At 69.6% G+C, this 26,106-nt stretch overlaps 1 protein-coding gene across 1 annotated transcript; it reads left to right on the top strand.

Annotated features, from left to right (window-relative positions):
- Window positions 1-976: 976 nt before the first annotated feature.
- MUC2 (mucin 2, oligomeric mucus/gel-forming) lies at window positions 977-25,623 on the top strand (the record flags this gene model as incomplete). The annotated part of the gene is made up of 53 exons (XM_079787980.1): window positions 977-1,052; window positions 1,591-1,861; window positions 2,552-2,666; window positions 2,916-3,006; window positions 3,120-3,229; window positions 3,389-3,599; window positions 3,805-3,930; window positions 4,302-4,419; window positions 4,685-4,823; window positions 4,964-5,074; window positions 5,156-5,225; window positions 5,349-5,486; window positions 5,588-5,752; window positions 6,182-6,276; window positions 6,615-6,741; window positions 7,032-7,287; window positions 7,393-7,445; window positions 7,556-7,656; window positions 7,933-8,084; window positions 8,369-8,507; window positions 8,805-8,915; window positions 8,992-9,171; window positions 9,266-9,505; window positions 9,919-10,075; window positions 10,428-10,559; window positions 10,973-11,120; window positions 11,406-11,449; window positions 11,796-11,993; window positions 12,350-12,376; window positions 12,930-14,278; window positions 14,422-14,752; window positions 14,907-16,160; window positions 16,500-16,864; window positions 17,333-17,428; window positions 17,747-17,849; window positions 18,090-18,325; window positions 18,604-18,778; window positions 19,201-19,448; window positions 19,599-19,782; window positions 20,075-20,291; window positions 20,799-20,977; window positions 21,294-21,363; window positions 21,490-21,611; window positions 21,706-21,737; window positions 22,904-23,081; window positions 23,363-23,467; window positions 23,633-23,673; window positions 23,774-23,896; window positions 23,975-24,073; window positions 24,245-24,373; window positions 24,570-24,609; window positions 25,126-25,252; window positions 25,333-25,623. 53 exons carry the CDS (start codon window positions 977-979, stop codon window positions 25,562-25,564), a joined length of 9,936 nt encoding a protein of 3,311 aa, XP_079644106.1. The 3' UTR covers window positions 25,565-25,623.
- Between the last annotated feature and the right edge of the window lie 483 nt (window positions 25,624-26,106).

The raw sequence follows: 26,106 nt of genomic DNA, 5'->3' as shown, positions 1-26,106 counted from the left end.
GAGGGTGCCGCCCGGGCCCCCCGGGGCGAGCGTGGGCTGAACCCTGATCCTCGGGCGTTTGCAGGGGGCTGTGGGCTGGCTCGGGGGTCTGAGCCTCCCCCGAGGCCACAGGTCACCTCTGTGGGCGAGAGGTGGGGCCCAGGGAACCCGGCATGGCCCTGTGCTCCCGTCCAGGGGTGTGGAGGGGTGGGTGGGTTGGGGGGGATGGGGACAGGGCAGGGCCCGAGCTGACGCCTGCCCAGGGCCTTTCTGGGACCCCAGCCCCACTCCCTGGGGGACGGCAGCTCCTGGCCAGGTCCCCTGGGCCCCAGAGGGCGTGATTCTCAGGAGGCCCCCGGCAGGGCTCCCCAAGTTCCAGTTCCATGTGACTCCGAGGTGGGACCCCCCTGGGACGGAGGGATTAGAGGGGGGCTGGCATGGGCTGGGCGGGAGCAGAGCCCCCACCTGTGGGCAGCACCCCCAGGAGCCCACAACCTGGCTGCCCTGGGTGCTGGGTGCTGGGTGCAGGGAGAGCGGCCCCCCACCCACCCCAGAGCTTGGGGCCTGGAGGGGAGAGGAGTGAACTGGGGTGGGGTCTGTCCCGGGGCCTCAGGGAAGCACCTATTGGACCCGGGGGGCTGGGCAGGGGGCTGGGCCCGGGGAGCCTGCAGGACATGCTTCCGGCCGGACACCCCGCCTGCTGGCCTGGGGTGCTGGGAGGGACCGAGGGCCGCTGGGCGTGTGCGGCTCCGGGTGACTGGGGAGGAGGGGAGAATTACCCAGGGAGACAAATACATAAAAAGATAAATCTCAGATAACTGAGTCAACATCTCCCCACGCAGCCACGGAGCCCCCACAGCTGTCCTCTCCATCACTGGGCAAACGCCCCACCCGCCCTCGCCCCTCCCCTGCCCGCCCCGCCCTCTGAGGGCTCCCCTGGGCCATATAAGGCCCGGCCCCCGGCCCAGGTCGCTCTCCCACACCGCCTGCCGCCACCATGGGGCAGCCACTCGCCTGCCTGCTGGCCCTGTGCCTGGCATTGGCCACGGCCGGGGGCTCGGAGCTGCGGAGAGGTGAGGGGTGGCGGGGGCGTCCCGGGCCAGGAAGCGGGTGGCAGGAGAGGCATCGCCTGGGAGTGGAAGGTGGTCTCCTCCGCCCAGACTTCGGGGGGCAGCCTGTGGGCGCCCTGCGGCCCTGCCCGCTGGCATTGGGTGGAAGGAAGGAAGGAGGGAGGGAGGGACAGAAGGACAGGTGGTTTGGGGGTCCCACTTCCCCTCCGAAGGTGACCCCCTGGCCAGGGTGTGTTGGGGGCTGGACCAGGTGGCAATAGCCAAGCGTGTCTGTGAGCCTGGGGGTGGCCAGGAGGGGCCCGGCTGGGGGCTCAGGCCCAGGCTTCGGGGCCCTCGGAGGGGCCAGGCGCTGGGCCCCCCGCGAGGGGTCACTGGGCCTCGAAAACCCGGCAGCTAGGATGGGACATCTCTGTCCGGCGGGCGGGCGACAGGTCCCGCGGCGCCCCTCCTCCGGGGAGGGGACCCTGCGCTGAGACCCCGGGGGCCTGGGAGGGCTGCGGGGGGCGGGGTCCTGGCCGCTCACCCTGCCCGCTGCCCCCAGAGAGCAGAGCCCGGAACCACGGCCACAACGTCTGCAGCACCTGGGGCGCCTTCCACTACAAGACCTTCGACGGGGACGTGTTCCGCTTCCCCGGCCTCTGCGACTACAACCTGGCCTCCGACTGCCGCGACGCCTACCGGGAGTTCGCCGTGCACCTGAGGCGCAGCCCGGGCAGCGCCGGCGGCCACCCGTGGATCGAGCACGTCCTGCTGAGCATCAAGGACGACACCATCTACCTCACCCGCCAGCTGGTCGTGGTGAACGGGGCCATGTGAGTGCGCGGGCGGCCCGCCCTGTCCCAGACGTAGGGCCCCCCGTTTTCAGATGGAGACTGTGGGGTTGGGGTTCAGGTCACCGATTCCCTCAGCAAACACAGAGGAGCCCACCAGGAGCCCCATGGTCCGCGGACGGGGGCCGGGGGCTGGGGCTCGGGGTGGGGGACAGCCGGGCATCCTGGCAGGGGCGGGGCCGTCTGGAGAGGAGGCCTGTGCCCTGGGACCCCAGGCGAGAGTTTCAGAGGCGGGGAGGGCCAGGGGAGCCCCCTCCCCGGCGTGTCCCACCTTGTCCCTGGAACAATGGGCTCCAAGCACATTCCTGCCCAGTGGGTGCCCCCTGCAGGGGCTGCAGCCCAGGGGGCCGGGCCGGGCGGGGCGGGGGGGGAGGGGGTGCAGGGCTCCCAGAGGCCCAGAGTTTGGGGGAGCTCAGTGCCTGTTTGGGGTGGGCAGGGGCAGGAGAGGCCCCCACGTGGGCAGAGCCCGCCCTCCTTCCTCCTGGGGCGCCTGGGGGCTGCCAGGACAGGAGAGGGCGCGGAGAGACGGGCAGGCAGGCAGGGAGGCTCCCGCGGAGCTGCCCGCCAGGCGGACAGGGGCCTCGGGCCGCACGTGGCCCCAGGTGGGAGCTGGCCCTCTGGTGGGGGGCGGGAGGAGAGGTGGAGGCTGAGCCCCCCCCCCCCCCCCCGCAGGGTCAGCACCCCGCACTACCGCTCGGGGCTGCTCATCGAGAAGAACGACGCCTACACCAAGGTCTTCTCCCGCGCCGGCCTCACCCTCATGTGGAACCGGGAGGACGCGCTCATGGTGGGTGCGGCCGGGCACAGGGTGGCCCCGGGCGGGCTCGTCGTGCCCATGGAGGAGCCCAGCGGGTTAGCGGCGGGGAGCGGGTGCAGAACCCCCCCGGGCGGGGACCCTCAGTGATGCCAGGACCCCCTCCCCGCCGACCCAGCCCTTCTGCAGAGCCGACGCCCCTTCAAACAAGGGCGGGGGGTGGCCCGGCTGCGGGAGGCTCCCCGGCTGCCCAGGGCCGCTCACCCGCCCCCTCCCCCGCAGCTGGAGCTGGACAGCAGGTTCCGGAACCACACGTGCGGCCTCTGCGGCGACTTCAACGGCCTGCCGACCTACTCGGAGTTCCTGTCGGACGGTGCGGGCTCCCGGCCTGGCGGGCGGGGTGTGTGCGTGTGTGTGCGTGTGCGTGTGTGTGTGTATGTGTGCGTGCAGGCTCCCAGCGGCCCCTGACGGCTGTGCCACCCCCAGGCGTGCTCTTCAGTGCGGTCGAGTTTGGAAACATGCAGAAGATCAACAAGCCGGGGGAGGAGTGCGACGACCCCGAGGAGGTGTCCGCCCCCCAGTCCTGCTCTGAGCATGTGAGTCAGTCGGGGGGACCCCGGCCCAGGACACCCCCCCCCCCCCCCCGAGCAGGAGCTGCTCCTCTCCCCCAGCGCCCCGCCCCTGCTGCCCCTCCCCAGCCCCGGAGCCGGGAAGGGAGGCCCACACTGCGCCCCCCCCCCCCCCCCCCCCCGCAGCGCGCTGAGTGCCAGAGGCTGCTGACGGCCGAGGCCTTCGAGGGCTGCCTGGACCTGGTGCCGCTGGAGCCGTACGTGCAGGCCTGCGCCCAGGACCGCTGCCAGTGCCCGCCCGGCGCCTCCTGCGTGTGCAGCACCCTCGCCGAGTTCTCCCGCCAGTGCTCCCACGCCGGCGGGCACCCCTGGAACTGGAGGACCGCCTCATTCTGCCGTAAGCGCCCGGGGTCGGGGGGACAGGGCCCGGGGTCGGGGGACAGGGCCCGGGGTCGGGGGGACAGGGCCCGGGGCCAGGGCTGGTGGCAGGGAGGGGTCCCGGTTGGGATGAGAAGGTGGCCTGGGCCTGGGGGCGTGCAGCTCTCCGCCCGGCCGCCCTCCCGTCGGGCGCAGCCGCTCAGGGGCCTGCACTGCCCCTGCAGCCAAGACCTGCCCCGGGAACATGGTCTACCTGGAGAGCGGCTCGCCCTGCATGGACACCTGCTCCCACCTGGAGGTCAGCCACCTGTGCGAGGAGCACCGCATGGACGGCTGCTTCTGCCCCGAAGGTGCGTGCGGCGGGCGCGGCGGCGGGCGCCTGCCTGGGGGGACGCATGGCCTCACTGCCTTGGGCTCGGGTTCCCAGCTGCACGGAGGGGACGGGGTGGGGGGGCACGGAGTCATGGAGTGAAGTCAGGAGACTGGTCCGGGCAGAGGGGACACAGCCTGAGGGGCTCCCCTGCGTGCGCCGTGGTGGCTGCTAGGAGTCGGGGGGAGGGGCCCCCTCCCGGTGACCACTCGGTTGACAGACCTCCTGCCAGGCCTGTGGCACCTGGAGGGTCCCGGGGGCGGGAGGGGGGACCGCGATGCCTGCCGGGGGAGGCCTGGCTGGCGGCCGCGGGGATCCCAGCTGAGTGTGACGGCCCCTCCGTGGTCCCAGGCACCGTGTTCGACGACCTCAAGGGCGGCGGCTGCGTCCCGGTGGGCCAGTGCCATTGCAAGCTGCACGGGCAGCTGTACGCCCCCGGCCAGCAGGTCAGCCACGACTGCGAGCACTGGTGAGTGTGGCCGGCCGGCGGGCAGTGGGGAGTGTGGGGCTGGGCTGGGCTGGTGGGCAGTGGGGAGTGCGGGGCCGGGCTGGGCTGGCGGGCAGTGGGGAGTGCGGGGCCGGGCTGGGCTGGCGGGCAGTGGGGAGTGCGGGGCCGGGCTGGGCTGGCGGGCAGTGGGGAGTGCGGGGCTGGGCTGGGCTGGGCTGGCGGGCAGTGGGGAGTGTGGGGCCGGGCCGGGAGGCTCCGAGCCTGACCTGTGCCTGCTGCCCGACAGCGTCTGCAACGCCGGCCGCTGGGTGTGCAAAGACCTGTCGTGCCCCGGGACCTGCGCCCTGGAGGGCGGCTCCCACATCACCTCCTTCGACGGGAAGAAGTTCACCTTCCACGGCGACTGTTACTACGTGCTGACCAAGGTGGGCGGCGCCCCGGCGCCTGTGGGGGGCTGAGCCGGCCCAGGCCTCACCCGCACCCTGTCCTCCGCAGGGCGAGCACCCCGGCGCCTGTGGGGGGCCGAGCCCGGCCCAGGCCTCACCCGCACCCCTGTCCTCCGCAGGGCGAGCACCCCGACGCCTACGCCCTCCTGGGCGAGCTGGTCCCCTGCGGCGCCACCGACAAGCAGACCTGCCTGAAGACAGTGGTGCTGCTGGCAGACAAGCAGAAGAACGTGGGTGCCCCCCCCCGGCCCTCCCCCACCCCCACCCTGGCCCCGGGCCCTTCCTAGTCCATGCCCCTCGCTCTGTCCCAGGTCGTGGTCTTCAAGGCTGACGGCAGCGTGCTGCTCAACGAGCTGCAGGTGAACCTGCCCCACGTGACAGGTGAGCCGGCCCAGCCCTGGCGGCGGCGAGGGGGCCGTGGGTGTGGGGGGCGGAGGGCTGTGGGGGGCGGCGGGGTGGGGAGGGCAGGCTGGGAGCCCTCACGTGCTCACCCCTGCCTGGCAGCGAGCTTCTCCATCTTCCAACCGTCCTCCTACCACCTGGTGGTGAGCACGGCCTTCGGCCTGAGGCTGCAGATCCAGCTGGTGCCCGTCATGCAGCTGTTCCTGACGCTGGACCAGGCCGCTCAGGGCCGTGTGCAGGGTGAGTGCCCTCTGCCCCCGACCCCTGCCCCTCCCTCTTTCCCCGTGCCCCTCTCCCCCTCCCCCCTGCCCCTGCCCTGCCCCAACCCTGTCCGTCCCCAGGCCTCTGTGGGAACTTCAACGGCCAGGAGGGTGACGACTTCCTGACGGCGGGCGGGCTGGTGGAGGCCACGGGCGCCGGCTTCGCCAACACCTGGAAGGCCCAGTCGAGCTGCCACGACAAGCAGGACTGGCTGGACGACCCTTGTTCCCTCAACATCGAGAGCGGTGAGCGCCCCCCCCCCCCCCCCCAGCTGCGGCTCCTGGCGGACACTGTGCGTGTGGGAGGGACGGGGCCTGCCCTGCTCAGGCCAGCCCAGCGCCGGCTCTTTCTGCCGTGGCCGGTTTATGGTGGTCTAGGGTGGCAGCCGCCAGGCGATAGGGCAGAGGGGCTGGGCCGCTGATTGCCGGGCGGTGGCCTTCGTCCAGGGCTGGCCTGAGCCGGGACAGTGCACTGCCCCCTCCACGACGCCCTACCACCCGGGGAGGTGGGGAGGGGGCGGGGGCACCCTGCCTTGTTCTGGGCTGACCTCCTGGAGGGAGGGCACTGGGCTTGGTCCGCGAGGGGACAGCGTCCACCCCAGCTTGGGGGACGGGTCGGCCGGACTCAGGGGACCTGCCGCGGGGCCACGCCCACTGAGCCCGGCCCCTCTCTAGCCAACTACGCCGAGCACTGGTGCTCCCTGCTCCGGAAGACGGAGACCCCCTTCGGCAGGTGCCACGCCGCCGTGGACCCGGCCGAGTACTACAAGGTGGGTGGGACCCCCACATGCGCTCCACACCTGCCCCCCAGCCTGGCCAGCCGGCTCGGTGCACCTGCCGGAGCTTGAGGCTGCTGCCGAAAGTTGCTGAGTGTGTGTCCATGTGTGGAATGCATGTGTGAGTATACATGTGTGCACGCGTGGTGCAGATGTCGGCGTGTGCACGTGTGGTGTAGGTGCGAATGTGGGTATACACGTGTGCACGGCACACGCAGGTCTGTGCACGTGTGCAGCACGTGGGAGCCCGTGTCCATGTGTGTGAGTGCCCTGGGTGTCAGGCGTGCCGGCTCAGGCGTGCCAGGTCCCAGCGCCTCCCTCCTCCCGCGCAGAGGTGCAAATACGACACGTGCAACTGCCAGGACAACGAGGACTGCCTGTGCGCCGCGCTGTCCGCCTACGCCCGCGCCTGCGCCGCCAAGGGCGTCGTGCTGTGGGGCTGGCGGGAGCTCGTCTGCAGTGAGTGCGCCCCCCGGGCGTCCTGGGGCTCGGGGTCCGGAGTCCCGTGGGGGTCAGGCCTGGGTTCCCCCGCCGAGCCCAGGGCAGGTCCTGCTGAGCGAGGGGCCAGGGACCTCGCCGCCTCCTCTGCAGGCGCGGCCCGAGCCGGGGCCACAGCCCCCACGCCCCGCGGGGAGGTGCCGGGCGGGCGGGCCTGTGGGGCGGGGCCTGTCCCAGGACTGTTGTCTGCCTGAGGTGCCCGGGGACGGCCAGGGGGCGCTCCTCCCCTCACGCGGCCCCTCGCTCTGCAGACAAGGACGTGGGCTCCTGCCCCAAGTCGCAGGTCTTCCTGTACAACCTGACCACCTGCCAGCAGACCTGCCGCTCGCTCTCGGAGGCCGACAGCCACTGCGTCAAGGGCTTCGCGCCCGTGGACGGCTGCGGCTGCCCCGACCACACCTTCCTGGACGAGAAGGGCCGCTGCGTGCCGCTGGCCGCGTGCTCCTGCTACCACCGCGGCCGCTACGTGGCGGCGGGCGACGTGGTCCTGAGGCAGGAGGAGCGCTGGTGGGTGTCCCGGGCCAGGGAGGGGCGGGGTGGGCAGGGAGGCCCCCGGGGGCCCCACACCCCCACCCGCTCGGGCGGCTCGCTCAGTCCCGCCTCTGCCCGCAGCGTCTGCCGGAACGGGAGGCTGCACTGCACCCAGGTCAAGCTGCTCGGCCAGAGTGAGTGGGCGCTGCCCCTGCGCGGCCTCTGCCCTCGGCGCGGCCCCCCCCCCCGGCCCCTCCCCACCCTCCCCCCGCAGCTGAACTAAGGTGGCCCCTCTGTCCCACAGGCTGCGCGGCCCCCAAGATTCACGTTGACTGTAACAACCTGACGGCGCTGGCCGCCCGGAACCCCCGCCCTGTCAGCTGCCAGACGCTGGCAGCCGGCCAAGTGCGTGCGCGCAGGGCCCTGGGCCGCGGGAGGGCGGGGCAGCGGGCTCCATGCCGGCCCCGAGTCTCCGGATGCCAGGCCTGTGGACACAGGGGCCTCGCTGGCCTCCCTGTCCCCGGGGACCCCTGCTCAGCGCCCCTCATCGGGCTCCCTGCCCAGTGGTGGGGCTGGGAGGGAGGTCAGGGGTGCAGCGGGGACACGGGGGTGCCCGCAGGGTCGGATGTGCAGCCAAGGACAGGGCTGGCCTGGCTCTGACCCCCCGTCTGCTGCCCCCAGTACCAGACGGAGTGCGTCAGCGGCTGCGTGTGCCCCGAGGGGCGGATGGACGACGGCCGCGGGGGCTGCGTCGTGGAGGAGGAGTGCCCCTGTGTGCACAACCAGGACCTGTACGCCCCCGGCGACAAGATCACCGTGGACTGCAACACCTGGTGAGCCGCCCGGCCTGGCCGCCGGCCCCTCGCGCCCCAGGGGAGTGAGCCCTGAGCAGGCCAGGCGCGCAGGCCCGCGGCCTCCCCCAGGAGCCGGCCCAGCTGTGCAGGGCTCCGTGCACCGCCCCCCACCCCCACTGGCTGGCAGGGTCCTGGCCCGAGGGAGGGTGAGGGCCTGTAGCTGTGGTGCCCGCACAGCCGCTGGGGGCGTGGCCGGCCGCCCTGGGAGCAGGGGGAGGACCCGGCTCCCGCGGCCCCTCAGGCCCCCGTCCCGCTCTCCTCAGCACCTGCCGGAGAGGCCGCTGGGCCTGCAGCCAGAGGGTGTGCCACGGCACCTGCTCCATCTACGGGAGCGGCCACTACATCACCTTCGACGGGAAGTTCTACGACTTCGACGGGCACTGCTCCTACGTGGCCGCCCAGGTGAGGCCGAGGGGCCTCGGGACCGCCCGCCCCTGTCCCCCTCCCCCCGTCCCGCCCCCTGTCCCCCGCTGCTGGCGCGGCTGCTGGCCCGGGGGCTGTGTCCACCCGGCAAAGCGCCCTGCCTCTGCCCTCTCATTCTGTGACCCTCCCGGCAACGGGGGCGCGGGGTTCACGGGAACGAGGGGCCCTCGTGCGACACGGCTGTCCCCTCTCCACGGAGGGGCCGAGGCTCGGCAGGTGGGGTGCCTGGGGCGCCGGTGCCGGCGGCTGGCTCACGCATGCGCTCTGTGGCCCCAGGACTACTGCGGCCAGGACTCCGGGCGGGGCTCCTTCAGCATCGTCACCGAGAACGTCCCCTGCGGCACCACGGGCGTCACCTGCTCCAAGGCCATCAAGCTCTTCCTGGGGGTGAGTGCTGCCCCCGGGCGGGGTCAGGGAGAGCCGGGGCCCACCGGACCCGCCTGACCCCGTCTCCCCCGCACAGAGGACGGAGCTGAAGCTGGAGGACAAGCAGCACACGGTGATCCACCGGGACGAGGGCCAGCACGTGGCCTACACCACGCGGGAGGTGGGCCAGTACCTGGTGGTGGAGACCAGCACGGGCATCATTGTCATCTGGGACAAGAAGACCACCATCTTCATCAAGCTGGCGCCCTCCTACAAGGTGCGCCGCCCGCCCCCGCCCGGCCCTCCCCGCCCCTCCCCTCCCCTCCCCTCTCCTCCCCGGCGCCTCTGGAGCCTTGCACCCGTCTCCGCAGGGTTCTGTGTGCGGCCTGTGCGGGAACTTCGACCAGCGCTCCAGCAACGACTTCACCACACGGGACCACATGGTGGTGGACAGCGAGCTGGACTTCGGGAACAGCTGGAAGGAGGTCCCCACCTGCCCCGACGTGGCCTCCACCCCCGAGCCCTGCAGCCTGAACCCGCACCGCCGCGCCTGGGCCGAGAAGCAGTGCAGCATCATCAAGGGCCAGGTCTTCCACATCTGCCACAGCAAGGTGGGCGTGGCCGCGAGCGCGGTGGGCGTGGCCATGAGCACCGCTGGGGTGTGCACGCTGGGGGAGTCCCCTGGTGTCCCCATGAGGCACCTGTCCTGCAGCTTCATCTCCATCCTGTGTCCTTTGGACACGTGACCGATGGTAAACCTTCCTTCTGAGACCCCTGGCTGGACCCCCAGCCTCCCGCACCCCCAACATCCACACGGGGCTCAGTCCGGGCAGCGGCCGGGGCCGAGGGACAGTGCGCACAGCAGGGGTGCCCCACCGTCTCTGGACTTCCGCGACGGCCTCCCTGGAGCCGCGGGGGGCCCGGCGGGCGGTGCGCCTTGTCCCGGGAGCAGGGCTGGTTGGGGGGCTGCGGGGATGGCCGCCCGGGAGGCCCGTGGACCCAGGCGTCGGCCGCTCGCCCCCAGGTGGACCCCAAGCCCTTCTACGAGGCCTGCGTGCGCGACAGCTGCTCCTGCGACACGGGCGGCGACTGCGAGTGCTTCTGCTCCGCCGTGGCCGCCTACGCCCAGGAGTGCACCAAGGAGGGCGCCTGCGTGTTCTGGAGGACGCCCGACCTGTGCCGTGAGTGCCCCCCGACACCCCCCCCAGGGCCCCCTGCGCCCCGGCCTGTGCCGTGAGTGCCCCCCCAGGGCCCCCTGCGCCCCGGCCTGTGCCGTGAGTGCCCCCCCCCCACAGGGCCCCTGCGCCCCGGCCTGTGCCGTGAGTGCCCCCCCAGGGCCCCTGCTCCCCGGCCTGTGCCGTGAGTGCCCCCCCCAGGGCCCCTGCGCCCCGGCCTGAGCCGTGAGTGCCCCCCCCCACAGGGCCCCCTGCGCCCCGGCTTGTGCCGTGAGTGCCCCCCCCAGGGCCCCCTGCGCCCCGGCCTGAGCCGCCCCCCTCAGCCCGGGCTGACCCCGCCCCGCCCCCCCCCCCCCAGCCATCTTCTGCGACTACTACAACCCCCCGGACGAGTGTGAGTGGCACTACGAGCCTTGCGGGAACCGCAGCTTCGAGACCTGCAGGACCATCCACGGCCTCCACTCCAACGTCTCCGTGTCCTACCTGGAGGGTGAGCGGGCGGCCTCGCTGCTGCAGGGTTTCCTCATTGAACCCCGGGGGCGGGGGGGGGGCAGGGGGGCTTGGAGCCTGAGCCGAGGGGAGAGGCAGGAAAGAAACAGGTCCCCCCAGCCTGTCAGGTCAGGTCAGGACCGGAAGTGCCGAGGGACCGGACGTGAAGGAGTGAGGATGGCCAGGTCAGGGGTCCGAGGGGTGCAGGAAGTGGGCGGGGCCTGGCTGTCCATCACGGTGGCCCTGTGGCTCTGTGGCTCTATGGCGGCGTTCCCGGCTCAGCTGGGCCGGGTCTGGGCCCTGCCTTTCCAGCCCTGCCCTTCCCAGAGGAACGTCCCGGAGGGAAGGACCTGCGGGCGGGCGATGGGCGGGTCTGACGGAGGTGGTCCCAGCCCAGCGCCCTGCGCCCACTAGGCTGCTACCCCCGGTGCCCTGCGGACCGGCCCATCTATGACGAGGATCAGAGGAAGTGCGTCACGGGGGACCAGTGTGGCTGCTACGTGGAGGACACCCACTACCCACCCGGAGCGTCCTTGCCGCCCAAGCACGACTGCCAGTCCTGGTACCTAAGCTCACCTCACGGGGGCCCCGGGGGAGGTCAGCACACACGTGGGCACCGTGCACACGCCTGCACACGCCTGCACACGCCTGCACGCGGGAGCCAGAGCACAGGGCTCCCTTCTCATCCTGGCCTCTCAGGGCGGCCTTTGCCTGCCTTGCCCCCCCCCCCCCCACGCCGCCCCCAGGAGAGCCCAGGCCGGGCGGGTCCCCCCAGGCGGGGCGGGGCTCTGGGCTGCACTGGGCCCGGACACCAGGCTCTGGACTGCAGCCTGCACTTGCTTTGCAGCGTGTGTAACGACTTCTCGCAAGTTGTCTGCCGGCCGGAGGAAGGTGAGCTGCCCGCTGAGGCCGCCCTGGGAGCCCGTCCCTGGACGCCTGGGCCGGGGGGGGGGGGAGGGGGGCTCTCCTCCGGCGTCCTTCCCGCCCAGAGCCTCTCTGGTCTGCAGCCTCCCTGGAGGCTCCCACCACCCACTGCGCTTCCCCGGATGGGGAGCCCGTGACCCTCCTGGGATGCGGCTGCTGTTCTGGGGGGGGGGCCCTCAGGGTTCTGGGGGTGGGGTCCCTAGGGGGTCATTGGTTCACCACTGGCAGGAGCTGGGGGACGCCCGCCTTCCCCTCTTGGGCCGGGCCCAGGGCTCTGGGTCCCTGTGGCTGACGGCCGCCCCTCTGCCCCCAGGGAAGATCCTCAACTTCACCCAGGACGGCTCCTTCTGCTTCTGGGAGATCTGTGGCCCCAACGGGACGGTGGAGAAGCACTTCAACATCTGCGTGTCCACCACCACCCCCGTCTCCTCCCCGACACCCGTCACCACCACCCCTGTGCCCACCACCCCCACCACCACCGCCACCACCCCGACCCCGACGCCCAGCACAGGTGAGGCCCGGGGCCACCCCCTCCCCTCGGGGCCCTGCCGCCCCCGCCCCCGAGCCAGCAGGGGCGGCCCTTCTGGGGCAGGAGCGAGGCCGGTGTGGCCGGGTGTGAGTGTCCCCGGGGCCCAGCCTTGCCCGCGCCAGGACCGCGCCCGGCCCGGCCCACAGCGGAGGCACTGGGCACTTCCTGACCCGGCCAGTGTCCCTGTGGGTCAGAGGGAGCAGAGCGTGTCCTTCGAGGCCTCGCAAGGGGCCCGGCGGGAGGGATCTGACAGCCACGGGACAGAGACGCCCGTGGGAGGGAGGCAGCGTGTGGATCTCGAACCCTGTAGTGACGTGTCCTCTTCCCGCTCCCCGCAGTGTCACCGCCCTCCTCCACCACTCCGGGTAAGTGTGTGGGCGCCGTCCCCATGGGGGCTGGGCGAGCAGGGAGCGGCCCACCCGAGCCCTGGCCGAACGGCCTCTGCCCCCTCCCCCCGCCCCCTCCCGCCCTCCCTTTTGTGTTAATCCTCACCTGGTGGTCTATTTCCCATTGCTTTTCAAAGAGAGTAGGAGGGAGGGAGGGAGGGAGGGAGACAACGAAGTGAGACAGACACACCCATCGGTTGCCGAGCGCGGGCCAGTGCTCTAACCATCGCCCCACCGGCCAGGGCCGTTACCTACTTTTTGGCACGAGGCTTTGACCGTAGCTGACGAAGGGGCCCGGACGGGACTCTGTGGCCTGGGCCTGTCGCCTCGCCTCGCCTCGTGTGGCGCTGGGGGCCCCCTCGCTGGGCCTCTGCTCAGCTGCAGTGGGGGTGGGGTGGTGTCCAGACCTCCAGCCTGGGCCTCTCAGGGGCAGGCACCGCCAGGCGGGGTCGCTGAGCTTCCTGGGTCCGGCGACCTCCCTGGCAGGGGCCACCCGGGGCACAGATGACCGAGGCCGGGCCTTGCTCCCCAGGGCTGTGCTGCTTCTGGTCCGACTGGATCAATGAGAACCACCCGAGCCTCAGCCCTGACGGCGGCGACCAGGAGACCTTCGACGGCGTGTGCCCGGCGCCAGAGGACATCCAATGCCGCTCGGCCGCCGAGCCGCATCTCAGCTGGGAGGAGCTGGGCCAGCAGGCCCGGTGCGACCTCTCGGTGGGCTTCCTCTGCAAAAATGAGGACCAGTTTGGAAACGGCCCCTTCCCGGTCTGCTACGACTACGAGATCCGCGTCAACTGCTGTCTGCCGCTGGACCAGTGTCCCGGCTCCACGCCTACCACCACCACCACCACCACGACACCAACCCCGACCCCTACCACCACAGTGACCCCGACCACCACCCCCACCACCTCTCCCACCACCTCACCCACCACCTCTCCCACCACCTCACCCACCACCTCTCCCACCACCTCACCAACCACCTCACCCACCACCTCACCAACCACAACTCCCACAACCACCACCACCACCTCTCCCACCACCTCACCAATCACCACCACACCAGAGCCGACCACCACCACTACCTCACCAACCACCTCACCCACCACGACACCCACCACCACCTCAACTGAGACACCAACTCCAACCCCTACCACCACCACCACTGAAACCCCAACCCCAACCCCTACTACCACTGTGACCCCGACCACCACCACCACCAGCTCTCCCACCACCTCACCAACCACCCCCACACCAGAGCCGACGACCACCGTGACGACCACTACTACGACATCCACAGCTACACCAACGCCCACCACCACGGTGTCCACCAGCACGCCCGTGCCGTCATCCACTCCATGTATGGAAGAGTGCAGGTGGACGGGCTGGGAAGACAGTGGGAAACCGGGCTTCGGGCCGTCAGGTGGAGACTTCGAGTCCATTGACAAGGTGTGTCAGCACGGCTGGGCAGCCAACATCTCCTGCAGAGCCGTCATGTTCCCAGACCGTCCCATCGAAGCCCTGGGACAGACTGTGGTGTGCGACCTCTCAGTGGGGCTCCTGTGCAGAAACCAAGACCAGAAGCCAGGGGGAGCCAGCAACATGCCCATCTGCCTCAACTATGAGATCAACGTCTACTGCTGTGGGTACTGCTCTACCACCACCACAGTGACCCCCACACCCACACCCACCATCAGCTCAACAAAGACCCCAACCACCACCCCCCACACCACCACCACAGTGCCCCCGACCACCACACCCACCATCAGCTCTACAGAGACACCAACCACCACCCCTCACACCACCACCACAGTGCCCCCGACCACCACACCCATCATCAGCTCTACAGAGACACCAACCACCACCCCTCACACCACCACCACAGTGCCCCCGACCACCACACCCATCATCAGCTCTACAGAGACACCAACCACCACTCCTCACACCACCACCACCACAGAGACACCAACCACCACCCCCCACACCACCACCACCACAGTGCCCCCGACCACCACACCCATCATCAGCTCAACAGAGACACCAACCACAACCCCCCACACCACCACCACAGTGCCCCCGACCACCACACCCATCATCAGCTCAACAGAGACACCAACCACCACCCCTCACACCACCACCACAGTGCCCCCGACCACCACACCCATCATCAGCTCAACAGAGACACCAACCACTACCCCCCATACCACCACCACAGTGCCCCCGACCACCACACCCATCATCAGCTCAACAGAGACACCAACCACCACCCCTCACACCACCACCACAGTGCCCCCGACCACCACACCCATCATCAGCTCAACAGAGACACCAACCACCACCCGCCACACCACCACCACAGTGCCCCCGACCACCACACCCATCATCAGCTCAACAGAGACACCAACCACCACCCCCCACACCACTACCACCACAGAGACACCAACCACCACTCCTCACACCACCACCACCACAGAGACACCAACCACCACCCCCCACACCACCACCACCACAGTGCCCCCGACCACCACACCCATCATCAGCTCAACAGAGACACCAACAACAACCCCCCACACCACCACCACAGTGCCCCCGACCACCACACCCATCATCAGCTCAACAGAGACACCAACCACCACCCCCCACACCACCACCACAGTGCCCCCGACCACCACACCCATCATCAGCTCTACAGAGACACCAACCACCACCCCCCATACCACCACCACAGTGCCCCCGACCACCACACCCATCATCAGCTCAACAGAGACACCAACCACCACCCCCCACACCACCACCACAGTGCCCCCGACCACCACACCCATCATCAGCTCAACAGAGACACCAACGACCACCACCAGCTCTCCCACCACCTCACCAACCACCCCCACACCAGAGCCGACGACCACCGTGACGACCACTACTACGACATCCACAGCTACACCAACGCCCACCACCACGGTGTCCACCAGCACGCCCGTGCCGTCATCCACTCCATGTATGGAAGAGTGCAGGTGGACGGGCTGGGAAGACAGTGGGAAACCGGGCTTCGGGCCGTCAGGTGGAGACTTCGAGTCCATTGACAAGGTGTGTCAGCACGGCTGGGCAGCCAACATCTCCTGCAGAGCCGTCATGTTCCCAGACCGTCCCATCGAAGCCCTGGGACAGACTGTGGTGTGCGACCTCTCAGTGGGGCTCGTGTGCAGAAACCAAGACCAGAAGCCAGGGGGAGCCAGCAACATGCCCATCTGCCTCAACTATGAGATCAACGTCTACTGCTGTGGGTACTGCTCTACCACCACCACAGTGACCCCCACACCCACACCCACCATCAGCTCAACAAAGACCCCAACCACCCCCCCCCACACCACCACCACAGTGCCCCCGACCACCACACCCACCATCAGCTCTACAGAGACACCAACCACCACCCCCCATACCACCACCACAGTGCCCCCGACCACCACACCCACCATCAGCTCTACAGAGACACCAACCACCACCCCTCACACCACCACCACAGTGCCCCCGACCACCACACCCACCATCAGCTCTACAGAGACACCAACCACCACCCCTCACACCACCACCACAGTGCCCCCGACCACCACACCCATCATCAGCTCTACAGAGACACCAACCACCACCCCTCACACCACCACCACAGTGCCCCCGACCACCACACCCACCATCAGCTCTACAGAGACACCAACCACCACCCCTCACACCACCACCACCACAGTGCCCCCGACCACCACACCCATCATCAGCTCTACAGAGACACCAACCACCACTCCTCACACCACCACCACCACAGAGACACCAACCACCACCCCTCACACCACCACCACAGTGCCCCCGACCACCACACCCATCATCAGCTCTACAGAGACACCATCCACCACCCCCCACACCACCACCACAGTGCCCCCGACCACCACACCCATCATCAGCTCAACAGAGACACCAACCACAACCCCCCACACCACCACCACAGTGCCCCCGACCACCACACCCATCATCAGCTCTACAGAGACACCAACCACCACCCCTCACACCACCACCACCACAGAGACACCAACCACCACCCCCCACACCACCACCACAGTGCCCCTGACCACCACACCCATCATCAGCTCTACAGAGACACCATCCACCACCCCTCACACCACCACCACAGTGCCCCCGACCACCACACCCATCATCAGCTCAACAGAGACACCAACCACCACTCCTCACACCACCACCACCACAGTGCCCCCGACCACCACACCCACCATCAGCTCAACAGAGACACCAACCACCACCCCCCACACCACCACCACCACAGTGCCCCCGACCACCACACCCATCATCAGCTCTACAGAGACACCAACCACCACCCCCCACACCACCACCACAGTGCCCCCGACCACCACACCCATCATCAGCTCTACAGAGACACCAACCACCACTCCCCACACCACCACTCCAGTGCCCCCGACCACCACACCCATCATCAGCTCTACAGAGACACCAACCACCACCCCCCACACCACCACCACCACAGAGACACCAACCACCACTCCTCACACCACCACCACCACAGAGACACCAACCACCACCCCCCACACCACCACCACAGTGCCCCCGACCACCACACCCATCATCAGCTCAACAGAGACACCAACCACCACCCCCCACACCACCACCACAGTGCCCCCAACCACCACACCCATCATCAGCTCTACAGAGACACCAACCACCACCCCCCACACCACCACCACCACAGAGACACCAACCACCACTCCTCACACCACCACCACCACAGAGACACCAACCACCACCCCCCACACCACCACCACAGTGCCCCCGACCACCACACCCATCATCAGCTCAACAGAGACACCAACCACCACCACCCACACCACCACCACCACAGAGACACCAACCACCACTCCTCACACCACCACCACAGTGCCCCCGACCACCACACCCACCATCAGCTCAACAGAGACACCAACCACCACCCCCCACACCACCACCACCACAGAGACACCAACCACCACCCCCCACACCACCACCACAGTGCCCCCGACCACCACACCCACCATCAGCTCAACAGAGACACCAACCACCACTCCCCACACCACCACCACAGTGCCCCCGACCACCACACCCATCATCAGCTCTACAGAGACACCAACCACCACTCCTCACACCACCACCACCACAGAGACACCAACCACAACCCCCCACACCACCACCACAGAGACACCAACCACCACCCCCCACACCCCCACCCCCACTCCCGTGACTATGTCAACGACTACCACGGGAACCCCTACTCCGCCTGGACGCCCGTCAACCACGCCGACCCCCACCACCTCCACCAGCGTGCCCACCTCCTCGCCGACCCCGACCCCCACCGGGTCCGATTATTGGTGCTGCGTTTTGAATGACACCTACTACGAGCCAGGTACCCACGGGTTCTCTTCTGACTCTTAGGCAGTGAGGCTGCAGGGACAGGAGTGGGGGGGGTGTGTGTGTGGGGGGGAGGGGGTCAGGTCTGCGGTCTAGCCCGGGCGCTGCTGGCGAAGCCACATGCTGCGGGCGGCTGCCCCCCACCGGCCCCTCCCTGTGGCGGCCACGGCGGGGTCTGGCGTCCTCTGTGGGGACCGGCCTGTCGGACGGCATAGGGACGGGCTCTCCCCTGCAGGGGAGATGGTGTACAACGGCACCCATGGGGATACCTGCTACTACGTGAACTGCTCCCTGAACTGCACCTTCGAGATCTTCAACTGGCCCTGCCCGTCCACGCCGTCCACGCCCTCAACGTCGACGCCCGCTCCGACACCCAGCACATCCACGCCCACCACCCGGCCACCCACCACGTCCAGCACGCCGGCCACCTCCACCCCCCCCGGCTGCCCGGACTTCGACCCTCCCAGGAAGGTCAGTGGCCGTGGCGGCTTCGGTCCCCTCGGCGCTGGACGCGCTGTCCAGGCCTGAAGCCCCAGGGCTGCCCTCCTGCCCCCGACGTCCCCAGCCGCCCCCGTCGAGCCGAGCCTTCCGGGCACAGGGCCTGCCGAGCACTCCCCGCTCTTGCCCACGCTCTCCTCGCTGGACCGAGATGCAGCTGCCTCCACCCCCCGCGAGGGCTCCGAGCACAGCCCCTCCTGAGTGGGCTGACCCCGGCTGACTCCGGCTGACCCGCGCCCTCCCGCCCGCAGGAGAACGAGACGTGGTGGCTGTGTAACTGCACCATGGCCGTCTGCAAGCACGACAACACGGTGGAGCTGGTGGAGGTGGAGTGCAAGCCCCCGCCCATGCCCACCTGCTCCAACAACCTCACACCTGTGCGCGTCATGGACCCCGACGGCTGCTGCTGGCACTGGGAGTGTGACTGTAAGCCCGCCCAGCCAGGGCCGCCCCCCTGCCCCCTCTCTCCCCCCCCCGCCCCCCTCCCCGCCTTCCCGCTGCCGGGGAGGCTGCAGGCCCAGGGTGGGCTTGATGGCTGATGGCCAGGCACATGCCCAGGGCTTCTCGCACCACCCGCTTCCCCTCCCGGGCAGGGGGCGGGGCCTGCCCAGCGGAGCTCGGCCACCTCCGTGGCACGTGGCTGCTTCTGCACGCAGCCCTCTGGCTCCAAAGCCAGGCCGGTCCTGTGGGAGGAGCGGGGAGAGGCCCTCGGGGGGCTGGAGGCGGAACCAGACCCTCGGGCTCGGATGCCCGGTGCTCCGGGACGCAGCCTTTTCCGCCCCTGGTCCCCGCCCGTTCCCGCCCTGCCCAGCTCGGGCCCTGCGCTGGCTCACCCGGCCCTTCCGCAGGCTACTGCACGGGCTGGGGGGACCCCCACTACGTCACCTTCGACGGACTCTACTACAGCTACCAGGGCAACTGCACCTACGTGCTGGTGGAGCAGGTCAGGCCCACTGTGGACAACTTCGGGGTCTACATCGACAACTACCACTGCGACGTCAACGACCGGGTGTCCTGCCCCCGCACGCTCATCGTGCGCCACGAGACGCAGGAGGTGCTGATCAAGACGGTGCAGATGGCGCCCATGCGGGTCCAGGTACGTCCACGGCCGGCACCCCCTCGGCGGGAGGCTGGGCTGGAGGGATCGGGCTCCCATTTCAGAGGGCCCGGGGCGGGGGGCGGGGCAGGCGGCCGGCTGCGGCCACTCGCTCCGGCCCTGGCGCCCTGACCCTGCGTGTGGCCGCAGGTGCAGATCAACAAGCAGGCGGTGGCGCTGCCCTACAAGAAGTACGGGCTGCAGGTGTACGAATCGGGCATCAACTTCGTGGTGGACATCCCCGAGCTGGGCGCCCTCATCTCCTACAACGGCCTCGCCTTCGCCATCCGGCTGCCCTACCGCCTGTTCGGCAACAACACCAAGGGCCAGTGCGGTGAGCTCCCCCCGCCCGGCTCCGGGCTCCGGGCGCTGCCCGGCGGGGGGCGGGGGGCAGAGTCTGGGCGTGAGTGCCCGCCGGCCCAGCGTGGCTCTCCCGCTCCTCTGCTCGGGGACCCGTGGGCTCAGGGACTTGGGGACCCCAAGGCTGCTGGGGGCGTCTGGCACCCCCCGCCCTCGGGCCACAGCGCTGGCGCCCTTCCGTGCGTCGTCCTGGGCTTGGCGCGTGTGGCCGGCGGGTCACCGGCGCTGGGGGCGGAGGGTTCAGCGCGGGCCTCTCGCCGCCGCAGGCACGTGCACCAACAGCACGGCGGACGACTGCGTGCTGCCCAGCGGCGAGATCGTCTCTGACTGCGAGGTGGCCGCCGACCAGTGGGTGGTGAACGACCCCTCCAAGCCGCACTGTCCGCACACGAGCTTCACCACCAGGCGCCCGGCCACCACGCCCTCCGGGGGCGGCGCCCACAAGAACTGCTCCTCTCCGCTCTGCGAGCTCATCAAGGACAGGTGCGGCCGCCGCCAGCCGCAGGGTCTCCAGGGCAGGCTCCTCCGTGCCCCCCTACCCCCCCTCAGCAAGGAGAGGAGGCAGGGCGCGGGGGGGCGGGGGGGGGACAGGTGCCGGTCACAGAAGGGCCCGGACTCAGGCTCCTGCTTCCTGTGGGGCCGAGCTGCCTGGTCAGACGTCCCGCTGCCTCTTCTGACCCCTAGAGCCACCCCGGGGCAGCCCAGCTGACCGGCCAGTGGTCAGGGCTGAGAGTGGAGGAAGAATTGGCTTAGACAGGGCCTCCCAGTGCTGGGGGAGTGAGTGCCCCGTCCCCAGGGTGTGCAGGTGGAGGCTGGGTGGCCTCTGCCGGGGCTGCTGGGGCGGCTGGCACCCCCTCACCCTCGGGCCACAGCGCTGGCACCCTCCCCAGAGCCACCCACCCCACCCAGGGCCTCTAGAGGGCGGCGCAGGGCAGGGCTGGGTGGAGGGGAGTGTGAGAGGTGGGGCGTGACCCGTGTCCCTCCCCGCAGCCTGTTTGCCCAGTGCCACCCCCTGGCACCCCCCCAGCACTACTACGAGGCCTGTGTGTTCGACACCTGCCACGTGCCCAACTCGGGCCTGGAGTGCGCCAGCCTGCAGACCTACGCGGCGCTCTGTGCCCACGAGGGCGTCTGCATCGACTGGCGGAACCACACCCACGGGGCCTGCCGTGAGTGCCCGCCCACCTCCCCGGCCTGGGCTCCTGTGCCAGCCTGAAGCCAGGCTGGAGGGCGGCCGGGCACGCATGGAGAGCAGGCCGGGGCTGGGGTGGGGGAGGGCCGGCTGGAGGCTGGGCGGGGGGAGGCTGCCTCAGACCACTGGCACCTGCCGCTCAGCTGGAGACGGCGCGGGGTGCTAAGCCGGGCAGTGCGGGCGGCCCGCTGTCCTCAGCGGTGTGTGAGGGCGGGGCTGGGTAGGACGGTCACTTTGGGGGGCAGGCTCCTCCCTCCCGAGCCTGGCCTCTGACGGCTGCCTCCCTCCTGCAGCCGTGACGTGCCCGCCTCACCGGGAGTACCGGGCCTGCGGTCCCGCCGAGGAGCCCACCTGCAAGTCCAGGTCAGTCTCCGCGGCGGCTCCCCCTGGCCGGGCGCGGGCGGCACTGCCCAGGCTGGGTGCTCAGCCGCCCGCACTCAGCTCACGATGCCTTCCTTCCCCCAGCGCCTCTCGCCTGCCTGCCCCCAGCGCCTCACGCCTGCCCGTCCCCAGCGTCCCGGAGAACAGCACGCTGCTGGTGGAGGGCTGTTTCTGCCCCGAGGGCACCATGAACTACGCCCCCGGCTTCGACGTCTGCGTGGAAGTGTGCGGTACGTCCCCGCCCTCGGGCCTCCCTCCAGCCTCCAGGGGCCGAGCCTGTCCTGTGGCCCGGACTCTGCTAACGGACTGTCTCCTCTCTCCTAGGCTGTGTGGGGCCCGACAACGTACCCAGAGAGGTAGGCCTGCCCCTCGGTGCTGGGGTGACACTCCCTCACGGGCCCTGAGTTTTGGGGGGGGGGGTGGGTTGGACATGAGAACCCGGAGTTCAAGGCTCAGTAACCAGTCAGTGAAGTCCTGCAAAGCTTGGCTAGCAGGGCCGTCCCCCGTCCCCCAGCTGTGCCAACAGCCCCTCCCCCACCCCTCTGTCTTTTGCCCGTCCCTCCCTCCTTCCATCCCTCCATCCTCTGTCCCTCTGTCCATCCATCCCTCTGCTCATTCACCTGTCCGTCCATCCATCTACCCACCCATCATGCTTCCAACAATCCATCCATCCACCATCCAACCATCCATGCACCCATCTCCACCATCCAACCATCCATACAGCCATCTCCACCACCCAACCATCCATCCATCCACCATCCATCCACCATCCATCCACCATCCATCCACCATCCATCCAATCACCCATCCATCCATCCATCCATCCACCCACCCACCCACCCACCCATCCATCCAACCATCCATCCATCCACCATCCATCCAATCACCATCCATCCATCCATCCATCCACCCACCCATCCACCCACCCATCCATCCAACCATCCATCAATCCATCCACCATCCATCCATCCACCATCCATCCATCCATCTATCCATCCACCCACCATCCATCCACCATTCATCCATCCATCCATCCATCCATCCATCCATCCACCATCTATCCACCATCCATCCACCATCCATCCATCCACCCACCATCCATCCATCCGTCCACCATCCATCTGTCAGTCCACACATCCCTCCATCCTCCATCCACCCTCCACACCACAGGCCTAGCGGTTCCCAATGCCTAACCCTGAGCTGCAGTCCCAGCCGCTGCCTGGATGTCTGTCCCCTGCACGCGGTTGACCCTTAGCTCTCCCTCCCACACCCAGGAGCCACGTGTGGTTCGTCTGCCACAGGCGTGGCCGCGTAGGGAAATGCTGGTGAGCAGGTCACGACTGTGTTATTCGTGGCCTGGCCCTGAATGACGGCCGCTGCCCTGGACCAGAACCCCCGGTGCGGAGAGGCGGGAGGGCCGTCAGCGGTGCCCAGCACCGTGCCTCTCCCCGCTGACCCCAGGGCCACGGAGCCGCCCTGGGGGCACAGCTCTCATCCCCGCTCCGTCCGGCTCTCTCCGCAGTTTGGGGAGCACTTTGAGTTCGACTGCAAGGACTGCGTCTGCCTGGAGGGCGGGAGCGGCATCGTCTGCCAGCCCAAGCAGTGCAGCCAGGAGCCGCCCGCCAGCTGTGAGGAGGACGGCACGTACCTGGTCACGGAGGTCAACCCCGCGGACACCTGCTGCAACATCACCTTCTGCAGTAAGGCCAGGCGGGGGTGGTGGGCCAGGCGGGGGTGGCGGGCCAGGCGGGGGTGGCCGGCCCGGCCCCTGTCCCCGCCCCGGGGCCCCAGGGGTCACCGAGCAAGGCCCCGCCCTGGGCCCGATCCCACCTCCTCTGTGAGCTGGGGAGCCACTGACTCGGGGCGCTGGAGGCTGGGGCCAGGGGGCCAGGCCGGGAGCGGGTGCTGCCGGGGCGAGGAGCTCAGGACCGGTCCCCGCGGGAGGGTCACCGTTGTTCCCGCGCTCCGCCCCCGCCCGCAGAGTGCGACACCAGCCTGTGCAAGGAGCAGCCCCCGCAGTGCCCGCTGGGCTTCGACGTGAAGAGCGAGATGAAGCCCGGGAGGTGCTGCCCCCTCTACTCCTGCGGTAAGGGGCGCGGCGAGGGCCAGGCCGCGGCGGGCTGGGCTGTGGCGTGAGCGGGCCCGTGGGGTGCAGGGGCTCCCTCCTGGGGGGTCCCACCCACCCCAGGCCCCAGTGCCCACGCCGTCCCTGGGCTGTGCATCTGACCCTCGGTCCTTTCTCTCTCCCCAGTGCCCAAGGGCGTCTGTGTGGTTGGGAACGCCGAGTACCAGGTGCGCCAGGGGCCGCCCGGGGGGCGGGGGCGGGGCCGGAGGGTGGGGTCCCAGCCAGGCTCGGGGCTCGCCCGCCTCACGCGCCCCTCCCTGTGCCCAGCCCGGCTCCCCAGTGTACTCCTCCAAGTGTGAGACCTGCGTCTGCACCAACACCACGGACAGCGCCACGCAGCTCAACCATGTGTCCTGCAGCCACGTGCCCTGCCCCAGCACCTGCAACCCCGTGAGTCCCCGCGAGGAGCTGGGGGGGCCCTGCCCCGCGCCTGCTCCCCGGCGCCACCCTGACCTGCCTGTTCCCTAGGGCTTTGGGCTGGTGAACGTCCCGGGCGAGTGCTGCAAGAAGTGCGAGCAGACGGACTGCATCATCAGCCAGCCCGGCGGCCACAACCTCATCCTGAAGGTGCGGGGCGGGCCCACGGGGGGCGGGGCTGCGGGAGCCCAGGCCACGCGCACGGCCCCTCCTTCCTGTGGCCAGCCCACGGCCTCGGGCCTCCCCTCCTTGGCTGGGCGGGGCCTGCTGGGCTCCCTGCCGTCTCTCGGGCCGCCCTCACACACTGCCCTCCGCCCGCAGCCCGGGGACATGAAGAGTGACCCCGAGAACAACTGCACCTTCTTCAGCTGCGTGAAGATCCACAACCAGCTCATCGCGTCCGTGTCCAACATCACCTGCCCTGACTTCGACCCCAGCGCCTGCGTCCCGGTGAGCGGCCGACGGGGCACGGGCTGTGTGCACTCTGCTGGGGGGGGGGTTCCCCATGGTCCCGGAGGGCTGGGCCCTATGCTGGGATCGTGGCCTCTGGCCAGGGCCCCTTCTGTAGCAGCTGCCAGTCTGACCCTGGTGACCGGGGCCTCCCCGTGGGGGGTCTGGGTCCCAAGCTCACTCTCCCTCTCTGCAGGGCTCCATCACCCTCATGCCCAACGGCTGTTGTAAAAAATGTGAGTACCCTAACCCCAACCCCTAACCCCTAATCTCTAGCCCGAGCCCTAGCCCTAACCCCTAAACCCTATCCTAACCCCTAACCCCTACCCCTAACCCCTAATCCCTAACACCAAACCCTAACCCCTAATCCTAACCCCTAACCTTAGCCCTAACCCCTAACCCCTAATCCCTAACCCTAACCGTAACCTAACCCTAACCCTAACCCTAACCCTAACCCTAACCCTAACCCTAACCTAACCCTAACCCTAACCCTAACCCTAACCCTAGCCCTAACCCTAACCCTAACCCTAACCCTAACCCTAACCCTAACCCTGACCCGCTGTGGCCAGGCGGGCAGCCCTGGGCCTGGGGGAGGAAGGCACCGAGAGACGGGCCCTGGGAGCCAATCTCAGGCGGATGACGAGTTTGAGGGCTTCCCCTCGGCGGCCCCGCTGCCAGGGGCTCTGGGCGGTGGCCTCCCGGGAGGTGTGGAGGCCCCCCCCCCCCCCCAGCCTGCGCCTCGCTGTCCCCAGGCATCCCTCGCAACGAGACCAAGGTCCCCTGCTCCACCATCTCCGAGACCAAGGAGATCTCGGAAGGCGGCTGCACCAAGAAGGTCCTCATGAACTACTGCTCCGGGTCCTGCGGGACCTTCGCCATGTGAGTCTCGGGCTGGTGGGGTGGGGGGGGAGGGGCCGTGCCCGGGCCGGGGCCTCACGCCGTGCCCCCCCCCCCCCCAGGTACTCGGCCGAGGCACAGGCCCTGGACCACAAGTGCTCGTGCTGCAAGGAGGAGCGCACCAGCCGGCGGACGGTGGAGCTGCACTGCCCCGACGGCTCCGTGCGCAGCCACACCTACACCCACATCGAGAGCTGCCTGTGCCAGGACACGCTGTGCGAGCTCCCCCCGCGCCGGGGGCCCGGCCGCGCCCGCCGCGCCGCCTCCCTGGGCCTGCCTCCCAGCAGGGGCTGAGCGCCCTCCGACCCCCACCCTCTAGCTCCCTCCCGCCCGGCTGCCTTGTCTGTACGGGTATTTATTGCCGACCCTTTGTCCCCCTCTCCGCTTCCTGAAATAAACGCGCTGTAGAGACGGGTGTGCTTCACTTGGCGCCTCGGGTCTGGGGGGGCTGCTCTCGGGGGGAGGCGTCCAGGAGGCCCAGAGGGGCCCCTACCCCCCACGCCACCGACCCCCAGGCCTGCACACAGGACCCGGGACACCGGGCACATATGCCTGGTTGGCGTTGGCTGATTGCACATACCAAACGGGACCCCCTGCCCCTAATGACCGCCTTCTCCAGGGCGGCCCCAGGAGCCCAGTCTGCTCAGGCCCTCGCTGGGCCCTCCGGAGGCGGGGGGGGGGGCCCCCCTTCCAGGCAGCCCTCCAGCCCTGCGTGGTGAGATGGATGGACCCTCGGCTCCTCCTCTCACAGCCACGTCCAGGGCTTTCCACGGAGTGAGGCCTCGTCCACGGCTGTGGGCAGGCGTGTGTGTGCACGTGCGTGTGTGAGTGTGACT

This window comes from Cnephaeus nilssonii (assembly GCF_951640355.1).
Source record: "Cnephaeus nilssonii genome assembly, chromosome: 13".
Classification (NCBI taxonomy): domain Eukaryota; kingdom Metazoa; phylum Chordata; class Mammalia; order Chiroptera; family Vespertilionidae; genus Cnephaeus; species Cnephaeus nilssonii.
This window is presented reverse-complemented; position numbering and strand designations above follow the sequence as displayed.